At 35.9% G+C, this 15,612-nt stretch overlaps 1 protein-coding gene across 39 annotated transcripts in view; it reads left to right on the top strand.

Annotated features, from left to right (window-relative positions):
* PTPRD (protein tyrosine phosphatase receptor type D) overlaps positions 1 to 15,612 on the top strand; it is a 2,322,816-nt gene that overhangs the window by 2,090,142 nt on the left and 217,062 nt on the right. For 28 of the 39 annotated variants that reach the window (XM_070480470.1, XM_070480471.1, XM_070480498.1 and 25 more), the window contains 2 exons: positions 12,365 to 12,553; positions 14,536 to 14,553. In XM_070480470.1, coding sequence (XP_070336571.1) covers positions 12,365 to 12,553; positions 14,536 to 14,553 — 207 coding nt within the window. The remainder of the gene's footprint in view (positions 1 to 12,364; positions 12,554 to 14,535; positions 14,554 to 15,612) is intronic. The other 11 variants (XM_070480507.1, XM_070480505.1, XM_070480494.1 and 8 more) reach the window with 1 other exon arrangement.

Genomic DNA, 15,612 nt, shown 5'->3' with positions numbered 1-15,612 from the left:
TTAATGTCTTCTGCTTCTATTAAATCCTTATCATGTCTGTCCTTTATTGTGCCCATCTTTGCATGAAATGTTCTCTTGCTATCTCTATTTTTTTTTAAGAGATCTCCAGTTTTTCCCATTCTGTTGTTTTCCTCTGTTCCTTGGCATTGTTCACTTAAGAAGACTTTCTTCTCTCTCCTTGCTCTTCTTTGGAGCTCTGCATTCAGATAGGTATATCTTTCCTTTTCTCCTTTGCTTTTCGCTTCTCTCCTTTTCACGCTTATTTGTTAAGGCCTCCTCAGACAACCATTTTGCCTTTTTGCATTTCTTTTTCCTGGGGAAGGTTTTGGTTATTGCCTCCTGTACAATGTTATGAACCTAAGTCCATAGTTATTCAGGCTGTCTGGCTATCAGATCTGATCCCTTAAATCTAAATTGTCACCTCCTCTCTATAATCATAAGGGATTTGATTTCGGTCATACCTGAATGCTTGGTGGTCTTTGACTGTCTAGAGTGTCTCCACCTTGGGCTACAAAGTATATAATCATTCTGGTTTTGTCCCTGCATAGAATCCTCTCTTGTGTTGTTAGAAGAGGGTGTTTGCTCTCACATCCTTTTTTTTTTTGTTTGTTTTCTTTCTCTTTCTTTTTTCCATGCCACTATGCATCTTTCACATTGTAGTTAAAATGGTGTTCATGAAAATTTGATGATAAACAACATATCTGCCTAGTACAAATCTGCAAGCACTTGAGTGCCCACTCACTTCGGCCAACCGTGAAAACTTTTCTTTACCTTCTACTTCTTTTAGGGAAAAAGCCATAGTTTTTATATATGTCATCAGCTTTGCCTGCAAACCTTTTTCTAACTTTAATGAGTGTAATTCTCTATTAAAGAAAATCAAGGCTTTAGAATTTTGTATGTGGAAGCCTGATATCTCTTCTAGGAACAAAGACTATGAGATTTTTTTCATGTAAAATTTTGACGGTGGTTTTGGCCATTTTGGGTAGTTTTTCTTCCATTTGGTTATTTTCCAGATCTCTGACCTTCCACTGAGTACTATTGTATTTTTGTTATTTCAAAACTATTGCATAATTAGGTAGCCTATGTTTGTATGTAAATGTAATGTTACTTTATATGATAATTTTTTATCAAGAGAGATAAAAGCTCAAAAATTGAAAAAAAGGAAAGTTTTGGGGGTTTTTTTTGGCTGTTTTCCCATATTGACAGTTTGTTTGTCCAAAGACTTAAGACCGACAAACAGATATATGTAGTTCCTTTTGGTAATTCTTTGGTGTTAAATTCAGGCTCACTTTTGACATAGAAAATGATTTATATTTAGGGGGAGAGTTCCTCCATAGATAAATAATGCATTCTTGAAGCACACATCCTGTTTTAAAGATTTCTTCATGTGCCCTTGTAGCTGTCATTATTTACAGTGAAATACCATATATATATTATTTTTTCCACAATACCCTACAAATAAAACTGCCATTAGCTCTGTTTGCAGAATCTGTCTTCTCCATTCCAATAAATACTAGCCACAGATTGCCTTTAAAACTGTGAGAAATACTGCTGAGTAGAGTTAAATGATGAAATGTTCTCTTCAGAAAATTTATGTAGACATACCTGAATCATGTTATTTTTGTGCTTACACTTCTGCCCCATTCCCATACGTGACTAAAGACGACAGGATGACGAACATTTGTCTTTACCGTGTTGTAGGTCCGGGGGGAGAACTGTGAAGAGGCCGAGGGGAGGGCAAAGGTAGATTGCTGAAATACTTCAGAACCCTGGCTTTAGGAGACTGCTCTTGGATTTTTGAAACAACTCTGCTTTTTAAGTTAGGTTGCTGATATTTTAGTTGGAAGGAAACTCTTTAAAAAATTCATCTTTTATGTAAAACTTTCTCATACAGCTAGGGAGAATGTGTTTGGTAAGCTTATATAAGAAGTGCATGTATGTGTGTATATGCACACTCACAATAATATTTATTTCTGCATCAGTATGCACACCATGAGTTCATACTGATACCTCTGATTTGAATCCAAAACCACACAGTTCATTCTACTTTTCTTATTTATGGAAAATTTGATTGCATAAACATTTTATTTATTTTTATTTGCATTCACCACAATACAGTGAGGCAGCCAAGATGAATGTTTTCCTTGGCTTTATTTGATTTGAACTCATTAGAATTCCTAACTTTTACAAAGCCAGCAAAGAATGGAGACAGGAGCCAAACCGAGTTCTCTTTCCATGTTTACTATTCCTTTGTCTATTTCTAAATGCAAAAACAACAAACAGGAATGCAGTTCTTGAACCTTAGCTCTATTATGCAGCTTTGCTTTTTTTTTTCTTTAAAAAAATTCTTGGTGTGATTTTAATATAAATTTATATGAAGTGGTTAATTTAATGTTTAAAATAGAGAACAATTTGGACAAAATACGGGATGAGTATCATGACAACAACTTGTTAGTAAAAATAAATTATTAATAATAGAAAGCAGTGAGATTTGTGAAAGTGGATGTTACTGGATTTTAGTAAGAATTGTATTGCCAAGAATAAATGCATAACCCTGATCTCTAAATATTTACTTAAATATCCAAGTATTAATAGAGTTGCTAAATAGGAAGACTTTCCCCCTCTTCCAACCCTCCGTGCATTTTGGATCATAAAGAGTATTATCATTTATTAAGACCAGACACTAATAACAGTGGGGATTAACATAAGGCCATGTGGAATTGCAGCTACCACATTCATACAAAGGGTAATGTAATCTGAGTTTGTATTCTGCTACATAGACAGTAGACATTACTTTACAATTTATAGGATAATTGCATACATTGCTTCTAAATAAGTTTCCTTACTTTGTGCCTAGAATTCCTTACAGTCTCCTCTAGGTGTGAAGATTATTTCAGAAAATGAAGCTTTGCTCTGGAATGCCTGTGTGTTGCATGTTAGTACGTTGAATATTTAGCTGCTAAGGAAACTCCTATCAGCTTATCAGTGTCCAACTTCCTATTCTTGCATGACATAATTCTCTGAGAAATCTTTGGAGACCCTTTTTCCCAGTAACTATCCTTAAGAGATACCTAAATCCACTAAGAAATAAAGGCTTTTCTGATTGATTTATAGCTGTATTAAGACAAGCATACCCTTCTTTACATAGTAATTTTCAAAGAGGATCTTCATTGTATCTTGTTCATAATTACTTTGGAAGACCAGACCTTATATTTATATTTATTATTCCATTTGGCATATCACTTATTAACTGGCAGTTTCCTCCTGGTTTCAATAATTTCTTTCTGACTTAGAGTTGCCTTTTACTTATTAGATACCATTTTATTTATATGTGTTTTTTCAATTTCATCCATATGCATATAATTTTGATAATGGCCCAGAAACCTAACTTGGCTAGGAAACATTGATTTAACTTTTCTTTCTTTTCCCTTTTACTTTTCTGTTTCCAGTCTCTTACTCAGGTCACTTGCAGGAAGATTGATTTTGAATAAAATGGTCATGATGTCAAAACAGTATAAATTATACCCTGCTCTCATCTGAAATGGTGAAAATAGAAGCCTTTACACTGTTTTCTTTAAGAAAAGAGTAATAAATGTTTTCCCCCCTCTTCAGGAACTGTATTCTGGGAAAAAAATAAAAAGTCATTCTTGTTTGTAGCCTGGTAGTGTGGTTTATTCTGAAAGATTTTGACTTAAAAACCCATTTGCTGTTCAACAAAGTAGCAAATACTCCAAGTGTTAACCCTTCAGCCTTCCAGCCTCTGAGACAGGATCTGTCTCCTCTCCCAGATAAAGCCATTTGCGTAGTCGTTCCTTGTCCCATATTACAGAGGAGACCCCTGCGTGGTGTTAGGTCATAGGGATGATCTGCTGAGTATGAATCTGGCTCCTTCTCTCTTTTGTGTACTGTCTTTGGGTGTCTGCTCAAACGGAATTCCTGCCACTTATAACCCTTTCTAGAACTGGAATAGAAATTATAGAAAGGTTAAAGACATAGGCACAGTGCTGAATTTGAACTTGGTAGGGAAATTGTTTGACACTTATCATCATTTTCATAATCTTCCATTTCTCATCTATATTTCATTGGCTAATACACTTAACAGAATTCTGTTGCTGCCTGGAACCAGTGCTAAAAAAAATTGAGAAGTCAATTGATATATATTGAAGGATGACTCTTTTTGATATGAAAATATTATTACGTCTCATGAAACTTTAGTCTTTAGTGCTTTCTGTTTAAAAAAATAAAGATGATCAAGTATTTGGAATTATTTTTATTGTGTTTTCCATTATGAGTTGACCATAACTGAGTTCTGGCTCTGTTCATGATGAATATTTATTCAAAGAACAGTAATTGCCACAGAGAAAACATGATGACGTAAAAATACACCAAATCTTAGAGTTAAAAGAAATGAAAAAATTATTTTTTACTGTGTGTACAACCAAGACCAAGTAACAGTGTTGCTGCGTCTTTGCTTTGTGTCTACAAAAAATGGTAATTATTGTATCACCCTTGCCTACTTCAAGCAGCCCTAGTAAGTCTCCAGTAGTTTCAGTGCTTCCAATTATTAACGACAAAGCTTTGCTGTCCCAAACATTTAGTGTTGTTTTTTAAGTTTGTTTTGGGGAACAGATTCAGTGACAATATGATTTGTTTTATTTGTTCTGTTGGTTAATCAAAAAGCCTAAAATCTTGTGCAGAGTGAGAAATGAGGGCTTTTTACTGGCTTTTAAGAAGTTATTTGGCATACATACCACCCTCTAAATTCACTTGTATGTCTATATAATCCCTGTTTCTTTATGATTCCTGTAGAAAATTTTTTCCATTTAGTTTATTGCTGCAGCTCTTGTTATAGCAAGCCTTACAGTCACTTGCTTCTGTTCTATTTAAATCTTTTGTGGGAGCTTGGGATAGAGTAAGTACATATAAGCTAGTATTTTACTAGATGTCAGGCACTAGTGCCAGGCAGTACTAGGCATATTTAATGTATTATCTCATTCAATCTTCCAGTCTATGAGTTGGGTACTATTTTTACTCCCAAAGAATCTAATTATCCTACAGATACAATTAAAGCACAGCAATATAGAGATTCTCTAGATTACTTCATACCCAGTGTCTGACCCAGTCTTTGCACAGAGAAGGCTTTCAATAAATATCTGTAGAATGAATGGCAATCTATTGGCTGTCCAGTAGATTTTTGAAACTAGTAGTTCAGAAGGTCTTTTTCTTTCAGTCTAATGCAACTTTCATAAATCTGGAGATACTTTATTTGTTTATCTTAAGACTAATATATATTCACATTTTTCAAGTGGATTTTTTTCTATCTTAGGTAGTACTGTTTCTCTAACAGGTGTCCATGAATTTCAACATATATAAAGGGTATATCACTTTATTTAAGAAAATATTCTTCATACTGTCCATCTACTATTTGACTTAGGTTAAGAAAAACTTACCTTTTGCAACTCTTTCATCCTTCAAAAAGAAAAAAAAAATAGTTTGCTTCTGTAACATTACTAGATAAATTCCTAAAGCTTCAAAATATCCAGTCACTGTGAAAAGTTTGATCCTGAAAGTGAAAGAAGACCCAGCATTTGCCTTACATGCAGCTGACTGATTCACTTGAATGTCATCATTTGTTTGAATATCAAGAATCCTGTTATTCTAAAGATAGGATAGCACAGTAGAGATACACATTCTATTGTGTTCTTTTGCGTTTCATTGTGTTCACACTTAAGGTTTCTGTTATGTGATTGCCCTTTTGACTTATAGATACTTAACAACCAACATAAGAAGGGAGATTTCCTATAAAATGGGGCTTCCCTGATGGCTCAGAGGGTAAAGAGTCCACCCTCCAATGCAGGCGACCTGGTTTCAGTCCCTGGGTCAGGAGGATCCCCTGAAGAGAATGGCTACCCACTCCAGTATTCTGCCATGGAGAATTCCATGGGCAGAACAGCCATGGGGTCACAAAGAATCAGACATGACTGAGCGACTAACACCTTCCCTTTCACTTTCCTGTAAATTAAGAAAGCAGGATCTGAACCGTGTGTTTGCCAGTGCAGCAACTGCGCTAATTTAAAGAATAGCCAAGCATAAATTGCACCTCGCAAACAAAAGTTGTTTGCTAATTAAATAAAACCTATGACTATAAAAATGTGAACTTGTAACTATTTTGTGAATTTGTAAGTTTAGTACTACTTAAGGCACTATAGGTGCAGTGATAAAGAGTCCACCTGCACGTGATACAGGTCTGATCCCTGGATCAGGAAGATTGCCTAGAGAAGGAAATGGCAATCTACTCCAGTATTCTTGCTTTGGAAATCCCATAGACGGAGGGGCCTGGTGGGCTACATACAGTCCATGGGATTGCAGATTTGGACATGACCTAGCAACTAAGCAATGAATGCTGCAAAAAATAGTTTTGCCTCTTAGATTATATTTAAATTGGGAAGACCAAATCTATATCCCCAGGACAATTAAATAATGATTAACTGTTTAAAAACATGCCACTGAGACTTCCCTGGTGGTCCAGTGGTTAAAACACCATGCTTCCAATGCTGGGGTGGGTGGCAGGGTGTGTGGGGGGTGGGTCGTGTTTGTCTCTGGTTGGGGAATTAAGATCTCACAGGTCATGTAGTAGCCAATAAATAAATAAAGTTACTTTATAAAAAATGTGTTTTTTTTTAAAGGTACTGTTAAATAAATCCAGTAGAAATTCAGAGATACCACATGAATGAATGCAGACATGGTTGTCAAAATTTCCTAAACATGTCTAATTCAAAGTGTTTATGAATACTGTAATGGTCAAAAAGGAAATAACATGTAGCCATGCCCTCTGTGAGTTTTGAAAGCATTTAAAGAGGAGCCGTTATGAACTGTTTACTATTGTCAATTACACCTAGATGATCAAGTGTATTTGGTACATCTTTTAATATGTCTTTTGGAGGAGCATACTGTTGATATAAATGGCATGTTCCTTCCTAAACATATTTGCTATAAATTCATAAATTAGAAATGTGGCATCATGGTAAACAGCCCTTTACCGAAAAAAACTTCAAATCATTTGGGACCAGAGTCAAAGCACCTGCCTGATTGAATTCATTGAGTCCTAGCAAAATTAGGCAGGAAGAACTGCTTCTGGCCACCTCGGAAGGAGGCTGTGGTCTTAGCAGGCAATTCAGTTTTGTGTTTCCTATCAAATAAAAGAGATTGAGTGTTTGCAGAATTGGAGCAAAAGCAAAGCATCATTAAAATTGTTTATGGATGAACAATGAAAGCAGTTTGAGCAAATTATGCAAAAACTATTACTTGATCATCCACAGATATCTAAAGCATAATTCTGTACAAAAAAAAAAAAATAGACTCTTTTCCTCTCATATTCCTTTGAAGTTTTGGGGAGGGCAAGGGTTTTTAACAGAAGTTCCACAGCAGTGGAAAGTTAACTCTGAAAATTGCTGATATTCATTTTTCTCTTTCCTTAATGGAACCAAAAGTTTCATATCAGCATGTTTCATTAAGACCCCAAACAAATTGAAAGAATGTGCTATATCTCCAGGTCTATTATAGCTGCCATTCCAAACAAAATGTGTATGACTTCTACGATTCACTAAGCACAAGTATGTAGTAATCTGCCCTTTAATGGCCTCTCAAAATGACAGACGGAATGGCTTTGTGAAGGTCAAGTCTGATTTAAATTGTTGATGAATTAGTAGCTAATTCTACGTGATTGAATATTAATATGGAACAGTGATAAGTAAGGCATTTTAAATCTTAATGAGCACTTTAATGAATAGGACAAAATGTTTTTCTTTTCAACTCACGTAAAAGTTTAAAGCTACTAACATAATGACAATTTGTTAATTTTTGATTCTGTATTTTCCTGTAAAAGTTCATGTGGTTAACATATAAAGGATATTGGGTTTTTCTTTTCTCAAGTTTCTGGTACCATACACTTGATGATCTGTCAAATTGATGTTATGAAATGGCCAAGGCAGTTTTATATAAATCACTAATAAATGTAGAGATGAAAAAAAAAAAAACAACAATTAGCATCTTCTAAACTACGCCCACTGAGATAAGCATACCAATTAGAAATTTCATTATTTCTACCGTTCATTTTATGTTGAATACTGAGTTTTATTGCCAAATACCTGACAGTCAGATTGGAAACAAGCCACAACTGTCAACGTGTAACAGCTCTGGCTATGTAAATCTGTTACATTGTGATGTTTCTCATGAAAATTTAATGAAGAATGTGCATTCAAAGGAGTTCGGTGCAAAAGGGGGATGGATAGAATTTAATTACCCTTATTAAAAATAAGAAAGGCGCTCTCTTTACATTTTCTTTGTGATTAGTATGCAAGAATCATTATCTTTGTTGTGCACTTGTGTATATGGAAAGGGAGCTCTGGAGTGTTCCTTATGAGCCAAGAAGGAAAAGAAAGGTCATGCAAATGTTTTAGACTGCTTTCCATAGGGCACAAGTCAGTTTTGTCAGCGCTCCCCAAGGTGAGGTCTTCATTTCTTACAAATGATTATTAATTCTAAATTTCTTTGGTAAGAGCCTTTAGTAAGTGGCTCAACAATCTCAAGTCTTTGACACTTGCCACTGATGGGTATATAGAATATTGGCATGGTTTTCTCGAGAGAGAAACTTGTTGAAGAACAGTAATGACGTAAAGCAGTGTTCATGCATGCTGTTGTAACTAGTAGTTAGATGCCAATGGAGGAACTCAGTGCCCTGGGAAAGACAGGAACAGCTCAGGAATCCCAAGATAATTGTTTTATTAACTGAAGTCAGTTGCTTTAAATATGGAAATTGACAATAACAAATTCTAAGAGCTTTTTTAGAAGCTCATTTCTAAGTAGCTAGGTAGGTAGTTGATTTACGGGCACTTGAGGTAAATTATTTTATCCTTTGAAGCATTCTGGACCAATGGCTGCCAAGTGAGATGTTTAATAACGTAATGTGTGTAGTGCAGTGGCTTTTGAGCATTTTTCTTTCTTTTTTTTTTATTTTCTCTAATAACATTAAAACTAAGCTTTAGATTTACAAATACATTGACTAAAACTTTAAAGCCATTAAAAAAAAAAAGCCAGATGAAATTCAAGTGTAATAGAGTATTAAAAGTATCATACCCTAATTTGCAAAATACTCTTTACCTGATTTGTAATTTTAAACTTTACTTGGAACCTTGAAAAATCATCTTGAAATTCCACTCTTAACCACTGTTTCTGGCACTTGTCCACTGTAGATGTGGGTTTGGCTGGCAGTATACAAGCATTCAAATAAACAGAAGGTATTGCTGCTTCCTCAAAAGAGCCATGTCTTTCAACTTAAGTAAAATGTATAATAGCTCATCGTAGTTAACTCTTTTTTAGTCTCTGGCCATAGGACAGGAAAATATTCTCATGTGAATCCATGCGTCAAACCCAACTGCTTCAGCTACTTTTTTGGACTTTTCATAGATCACGCTGTAGGAGAGCTAGAGTCTACTTTTTCCTGTTAACCCCTGATATTCTCTTACAGTCACCCGGGTTTAATGTTCAGGGTACTATCCATTTCTTGGGAGCTTTATTCTTTCGTTGTATTTTGACATTCTTTGACTATTCATGATAAAAATCCCCCCACCTCGTTCTGAACTATTCCTCTACCATAAGTAGTTTTGTACTACGTGTAGTAGAAAACTTCTTAATCACTGTGATATATTCATATTTAGGCTTGGGAATCACAATTTTCTCAAAATCTGTCAGTTCAGACTCGCTTTTGGGGAAGAGATTTGGATACAAATGAGGCATGGAGAAATTTGAATTGTAGAAGGATAAACTGAGGAGATAAATTGGATTACCTGGTGGCTCAGATGGTAAAGCATCTGTCTGAAATGCTAGAGACCCTGGTTAGATCCCTGGGTCAGGAAGATCTCCTGGAGAAGGAAATGGCCACCCACTCCAGTATTCTTGCCTGGAGAATTCCATGGTCAGAGGAGCATGGTGGACTATAGTCCATGGGGTCACAAAAAGAGTCAGACACGACTAAGCAAATATACATATATTTAAACTAAACAGTATTTAAAAAATACAAGACAGTGCATCTAGACACTTACTCCTACAGTTAATCTGAGAAGGAAAAGATTAAGTCTATTTGAGTGAGTTTTGAAAAGCTTTATAATGAATATGATTTTGATTGTGTGGCTTTCTCGATACAGATGGAGCACTCATTCGATATGATTTGTATGAGGAATGATGAGAATTTCAGTGTGGGCAGAAGAAATGTTTCCTCTGAAGAAGGTTATCCATCAGAGGCTGAGAAAGATGGGTCCTGATTTTAAAAGACTTCACTAACCAGATTTCGCAGATTTGATTTACCCTTTAAGTACTGAGACAGTAGAGAACACGTAGATTTGATCAGCAAGGCAGTAGAATCATCAAAATGTAACCTTTTCCTTTAAAATTGTGCAGGTTTAGCAAGACACTGAGGATTATTCCAGAAATTGTAGGGGACATCCAAGTGGAAGATAGGTATCATGTCTGATTGTTTCTGTTTGTCTCACTGGTTGTGCTTTTGAGTCATTTTGTAATTGGTGGCTGATGACAGATCATCAAAGGTCATGAGGAAGTGATGATTACATTAACTCCAGGGCCCAATGGAAAGTCAAAATGTTTCATAATAGTCTCAAACAGCCAAATTCTAATGCAAATAATTATTGTCCATATAACTAAAATGCCTTCAATACCTCAACAGAATATACCTTTCTAACACTGACTGGTCATGTAGGATATCAATGTGGGTCTTACCTGAGGGACTTAAGAGGACTTTAGTTTCTCAAGATCTAAGATATGGAGAAATTTTGATTAGGCATAGGGAAATGGCAACCCAGTCCAGTATCCCTGTCTGGAAAATCCCATGAACAGAGGAGCCTAGTGGGCTACAATCCATGGGGTCGCAAAGAGTTGGCATGACTTAGTGACTGAGCATGCATGCAAGGGAGAAATGAACTTTGGATGAGTTGAAGATTCAAAATTGACCTGTTTCAACTTTTTAATGACTGAAAGTTGTTCAGGCCTTTGGAATGGAGGAGGGTATTCTCTCACCCTAAGGAATGAATGTTTCCCTGTTGCATTCTTGAGTTGCTTTTGTTCTTTTCTTCTTTTGTAAGGGAAACTTTCAGATACTTTTCTGACTAAAAAACTCTCTACAGAGGAATTAATTCAGGTTGAACCTGTACTTGGGTAAAAAATAAAAAAAAAAAACACATAGATTTTTTTACTTGAAAGTAAAAAGAAAACCATAATAGACTAAAATAGGAATGGCTTAGTCCAACTAACCTGCTTGTTCTCCATGCTCTCCTAAAACTAGCTGTGCTACGTCAGTGATTTCCCCTCAAGGAAAAGTTTCCTTCTGAATATTTGTACTTCTGTTGTGCCTTTCTTTCTGGCCAACTTGACTTTCCTTTAAGAATTTTCCAGTTTGTTGTGATCCACACAGTCAAAGGCTTTGGCATAGACAATTAAGCAGAAAAAGATATTTTTCTGGAACTCTCTTGACCTGACTCTTGAGAAATCTGTATGCAGATCAGGAAGCAACAGCTAGAATTGGACATGGAACAACAGACTGGATCCAAATAGGGAAAGGAGTACGTCAAGGCTGTATACTCTCACCCTGCTTATTTAACTTATATGCAGAGTACATCATGAGAACAATGGGCCTGGATGAAGCACAAGCTGGAATCAAGATTGCCAGGAGAAATATCAATAACCTCAGATATGCAGATGATACCACCCTTATCGCAGAAATTGAAAAAGAACTAAAGAACGTCTTGGTGAAAGTGAAAGAGGAGAGTGAAAAAGTTGGCCTAAAACTCAACAGTGGATGAGATGGTTGGTTGGCATCACCGACTCAATGGACATGAATTTGAGTAAACTCCGGGAGTTGGTGATGGACAGGGACACCTGGCGTGCTACAGTCCATGGGGTCTCAAAGAGTCGGACACAACTGAGTGACTGAACTGATACAGATTCTGACTTTCCTAACGGCTCATTTCGTAGCTTTCTGTTGGTGCTCACTGACCTTCTCAGACACGCGTTATATAATGACTGCTTCTGTGCTGCCAGAGAACTTGATTCATCTCCTGGTCATCGTTTTTAATCACGTTTGAGCTATTTGTTAGGTTTTTCGGCCTCTTCCTAGACTATACTCCTCTGGCCAGGAACAACATTGTTACCATACGCTAACCTAACAGTGCAAGGCTACTTGGATTGTGTTAGTTTTTCAACAAATGCTAAGTAATGGGAAAGGTTAACAGTCAGTACCTCTTGAATCTTGGGTATCTGCCTTCATGACATGTTTGTATCACCTTTTGTCTTGCAGAGGATCAAATTCCCCGGGGCTTCCCTACTATTGATATGGGCCCACAGCTGAAGGTGGTTGAGCGTACACGCACCGCCACCATGCTCTGTGCAGCCAGTGGGAATCCGGATCCAGAAATCACTTGGTTCAAAGATTTCTTACCCGTCGATACAAGCAACAACAATGGCCGTATTAAGCAGTTACGATCAGGTAGGGTCTTGTTACTGTTTCCATGATCTCCTAGAGAATTTTAATTTTTCTTTTTAGTTTCTCTCTATTTTTACTTTAATTTTATTTATTTTTATTTTTTAGGTATTAATTTTTCTCCCTCTTCTCTTTCTCTGTTATTTAATGTGTTGTCCACGTCTGTGATGTCATAGCCTGTTTCAGAGTCTGTCTTTCTTCTCCTCTCCGTGTCTTGCAGCTTCTGTTTAATCCACATTGCTCACTGCTGTGACTGTATTTTTGATAATTTTTTTTTAGTTTACTGCTCTTCTGCAGTATTTGATGGATCCATTTTCTCCTGTTTCTTTCTATTTCTCTGTTTTCTTTTGAAACAAATTTATTTCAACATTGGACTTCATTCAAAACTTGTAAGGAGTTCCAATGGTTATATCCATTAAAAATCAAAGATGTTCATATTAAACCCTGAAATGATTCTGTTTTATTACAGTGTGTTTCTCTGTCTTTTATACATTTTAACTCATCACACTACCAAAGTTTAATAAGTGTGGGCTCATCTACTTTCTTTTCACTAATACATAAAACACAGAACTGTTATCTCATAAGTATCCAGATGTATTTTTTGTCAAGTCCTTTACAAAGTACCAATGAAAGGAGGGGATTCTTATTAATCTTATGGTAATGTTATTATGAGTGAGTATTCTGTACACATTGCCACAGTAGTGTGCGCCCGCACTAAAGGTTTGTGAACCCTCCAGTGACTGGATGTACAGAAGTCTGCTTTTGGTTGGTGTAGACTCCAGCTTTTGCTTCTCTCGCTCTCTTATCTTTCTCTCTTGCCACCTGTTGCCCTTCCTCCCTCTCCCATCCCCACCCCAAGTTTATTCATTTGCTCTCTTTAGACTAAAAGTAGAGATAATTCTAAATCTGTTCATTTTTAGAGCCTGTCCCTAGGTAATTTCACAGGGATGTGTACTAGTAAGCTGTTTACTTTGGCATGGGTAGTAATATTGATAATATAATTCTAAGTTGTTTAACTGCCTGTCTTCCCAGAATTCTCAGCTTTTGACCTGTCCTGTGATGTTAAAGCGTCTTGTTAACTTGCCTCTTTTGCTTGTTGTCAGCAGAATTGTGTAGATTAGCATTCTGTTATTGTAAATAAAGAATTAATTATTCACCTGTAACATAGATGATTTAGTATTATAAAGCTTTAACTCTGAAAAATTTGTACCAAATTATAAGGAATATAATAATATTTTTATGCTGTCTTTCTTCTCTCCGTATTTAAATCTCCAGAATCTATTGGTAAGTGCTTAGTTCTGAAGCGCACTTCACCCCCACTAATTTCCATATTCAGATTACTATTATTATTATTAATAAAATGCATGGCATGCATTTTACTAACTGTCAGTGTAGACACAAGATTTCCTTAGCAGCGTGCACATTCACACATCCACGGAACTGTTATTGTAAGAACACTATGTAGAAAAATAAAATAATACACAAGTTATATCACACAAATGTAGCAATGTAAGTAGTGTAAGATATATCCAGTGAACAGTGTTTGTTTCTAGTTAGTCTTTAGTATTTCCTATAACAGTATATATATATGCATATCTATATATATACTTAAATAAATTAGCCAGTATTTTCCCCAGTTATGTCTTTAAAAATATTGTTTAGTTCTTTTTTTTTTTTAAATATGAGGCATATAAGATATAATTCTAACCCTGTATAATCCCAGACCTAAGAACTCATTTGCTTCTCTGATAAAGGCAATGCTGCCTATTGTGGTCTTTGCCCTCTGTGGTATAATGAAACTTGCTTTTATGATCTAATAATACTATCTAATATATTCCTGTTTTACCAGTATAGTAATTCAAGTTTCTTTTAAGACCTTATTTAATTCTGTAAATCTAATTTAATTCTTCTCCCCAGCCCTAGCCTCCTTCTTCTCGTACTAATGCTTCTTCTTTCTAATCTTATTTGCATTCATATTATCCACCCAGGTGGTACACCAATAAGAGGTAAGAGTGCTGAACTAACGTTCACAGAATGATCTTGCTCATTCTCTCTGTCCTTTCATCACTCTCATCTTTGTCCTGTTTTCAAAATCATTCCAATAATGTCCATCAACTTTATAATTTTCCTTTGTACTGTTTGGTTATGGTGACTCTCATCTTGTGAGTTTTTCTTTTTTTTTTCCTTTTTCTCTTTGTTTTGTTCATTTCTTTCTTTATGAAAATGATTCTTTAAGTTGTGATATGCTTCAAAGAAAGCATATCCAGGTCTTTAGACCACAGACCAGTCACAGCGTACCATCTGTCCCTCTTTTTTTCCTTTTCTTCTTCTTCCTTTTTCCTTTTTTTCTTTTTCTTTTTTCTTCTTTTTCCTTTTTTTTTGTCCAACTGGAGAAAAAAAAAAAAGATCATTTTTTTTCTTCCTTAGCTGTTCTTGTTCTGGACCAAAGTCAAGATGGTCTGGAGAACAGTGGCAGACATGCAGAAGACAGCCTGGAACACCTGCTTTTTGTCTTTATCTTTCAAAAGGTTTTTGCTTTTGTTCTTCAATTCTTTTTTCTCTTACTGTCTTAAAAGTCAAAGAATGACTCCCCCTTCCACCTGATCACACTCGCCTACAACCTGACAACAGTGCTTTTTTCCCCTCCCACTTCTTTTTTTCTTGGATTACTCGCCTCTGGATTTTTCGAACTTCTGTCCTTCAGGCTCTGGAGACAAAAGGTGCTGAGTATTCTTGGTGGTATGTGGTATTGATGGTTTTTCAGACTTTGACTCAGTGTGCATTTCTTTTATAATTCTTGTTTTGTATTTTTCTTGGGGTTTTGTGACACCACACTGCTAATCCCACTGGTGGATTTTGATGGGTGTCTTAGGGGATCCGTCTCGAGGTCCTCAAGCAGTGGTTGGTTGGCTCTCCGGGCTGGCATAGGCCGTGCTTTTTAACTTTTTTAAAACCTTCTAATTCAATTACTCTTTGTTTTTCAGCAAATGTAATAAATGATTGTAAGTCGTGGCAAACTGGTCTTTCTTTTCTTAAAAAATCTGCATGTCTTAAGGGAGTTTTGT

This window comes from Odocoileus virginianus, chromosome 18 (genome assembly GCF_023699985.2).
Source record: "Odocoileus virginianus isolate 20LAN1187 ecotype Illinois chromosome 18, Ovbor_1.2, whole genome shotgun sequence".
Classification (NCBI taxonomy): Eukaryota; Metazoa; Chordata; class Mammalia; order Artiodactyla; family Cervidae; genus Odocoileus; species Odocoileus virginianus.
Note: the sequence above shows the minus strand (reverse complement) of the source record. Positions and strands in the feature narration are given on the sequence as shown.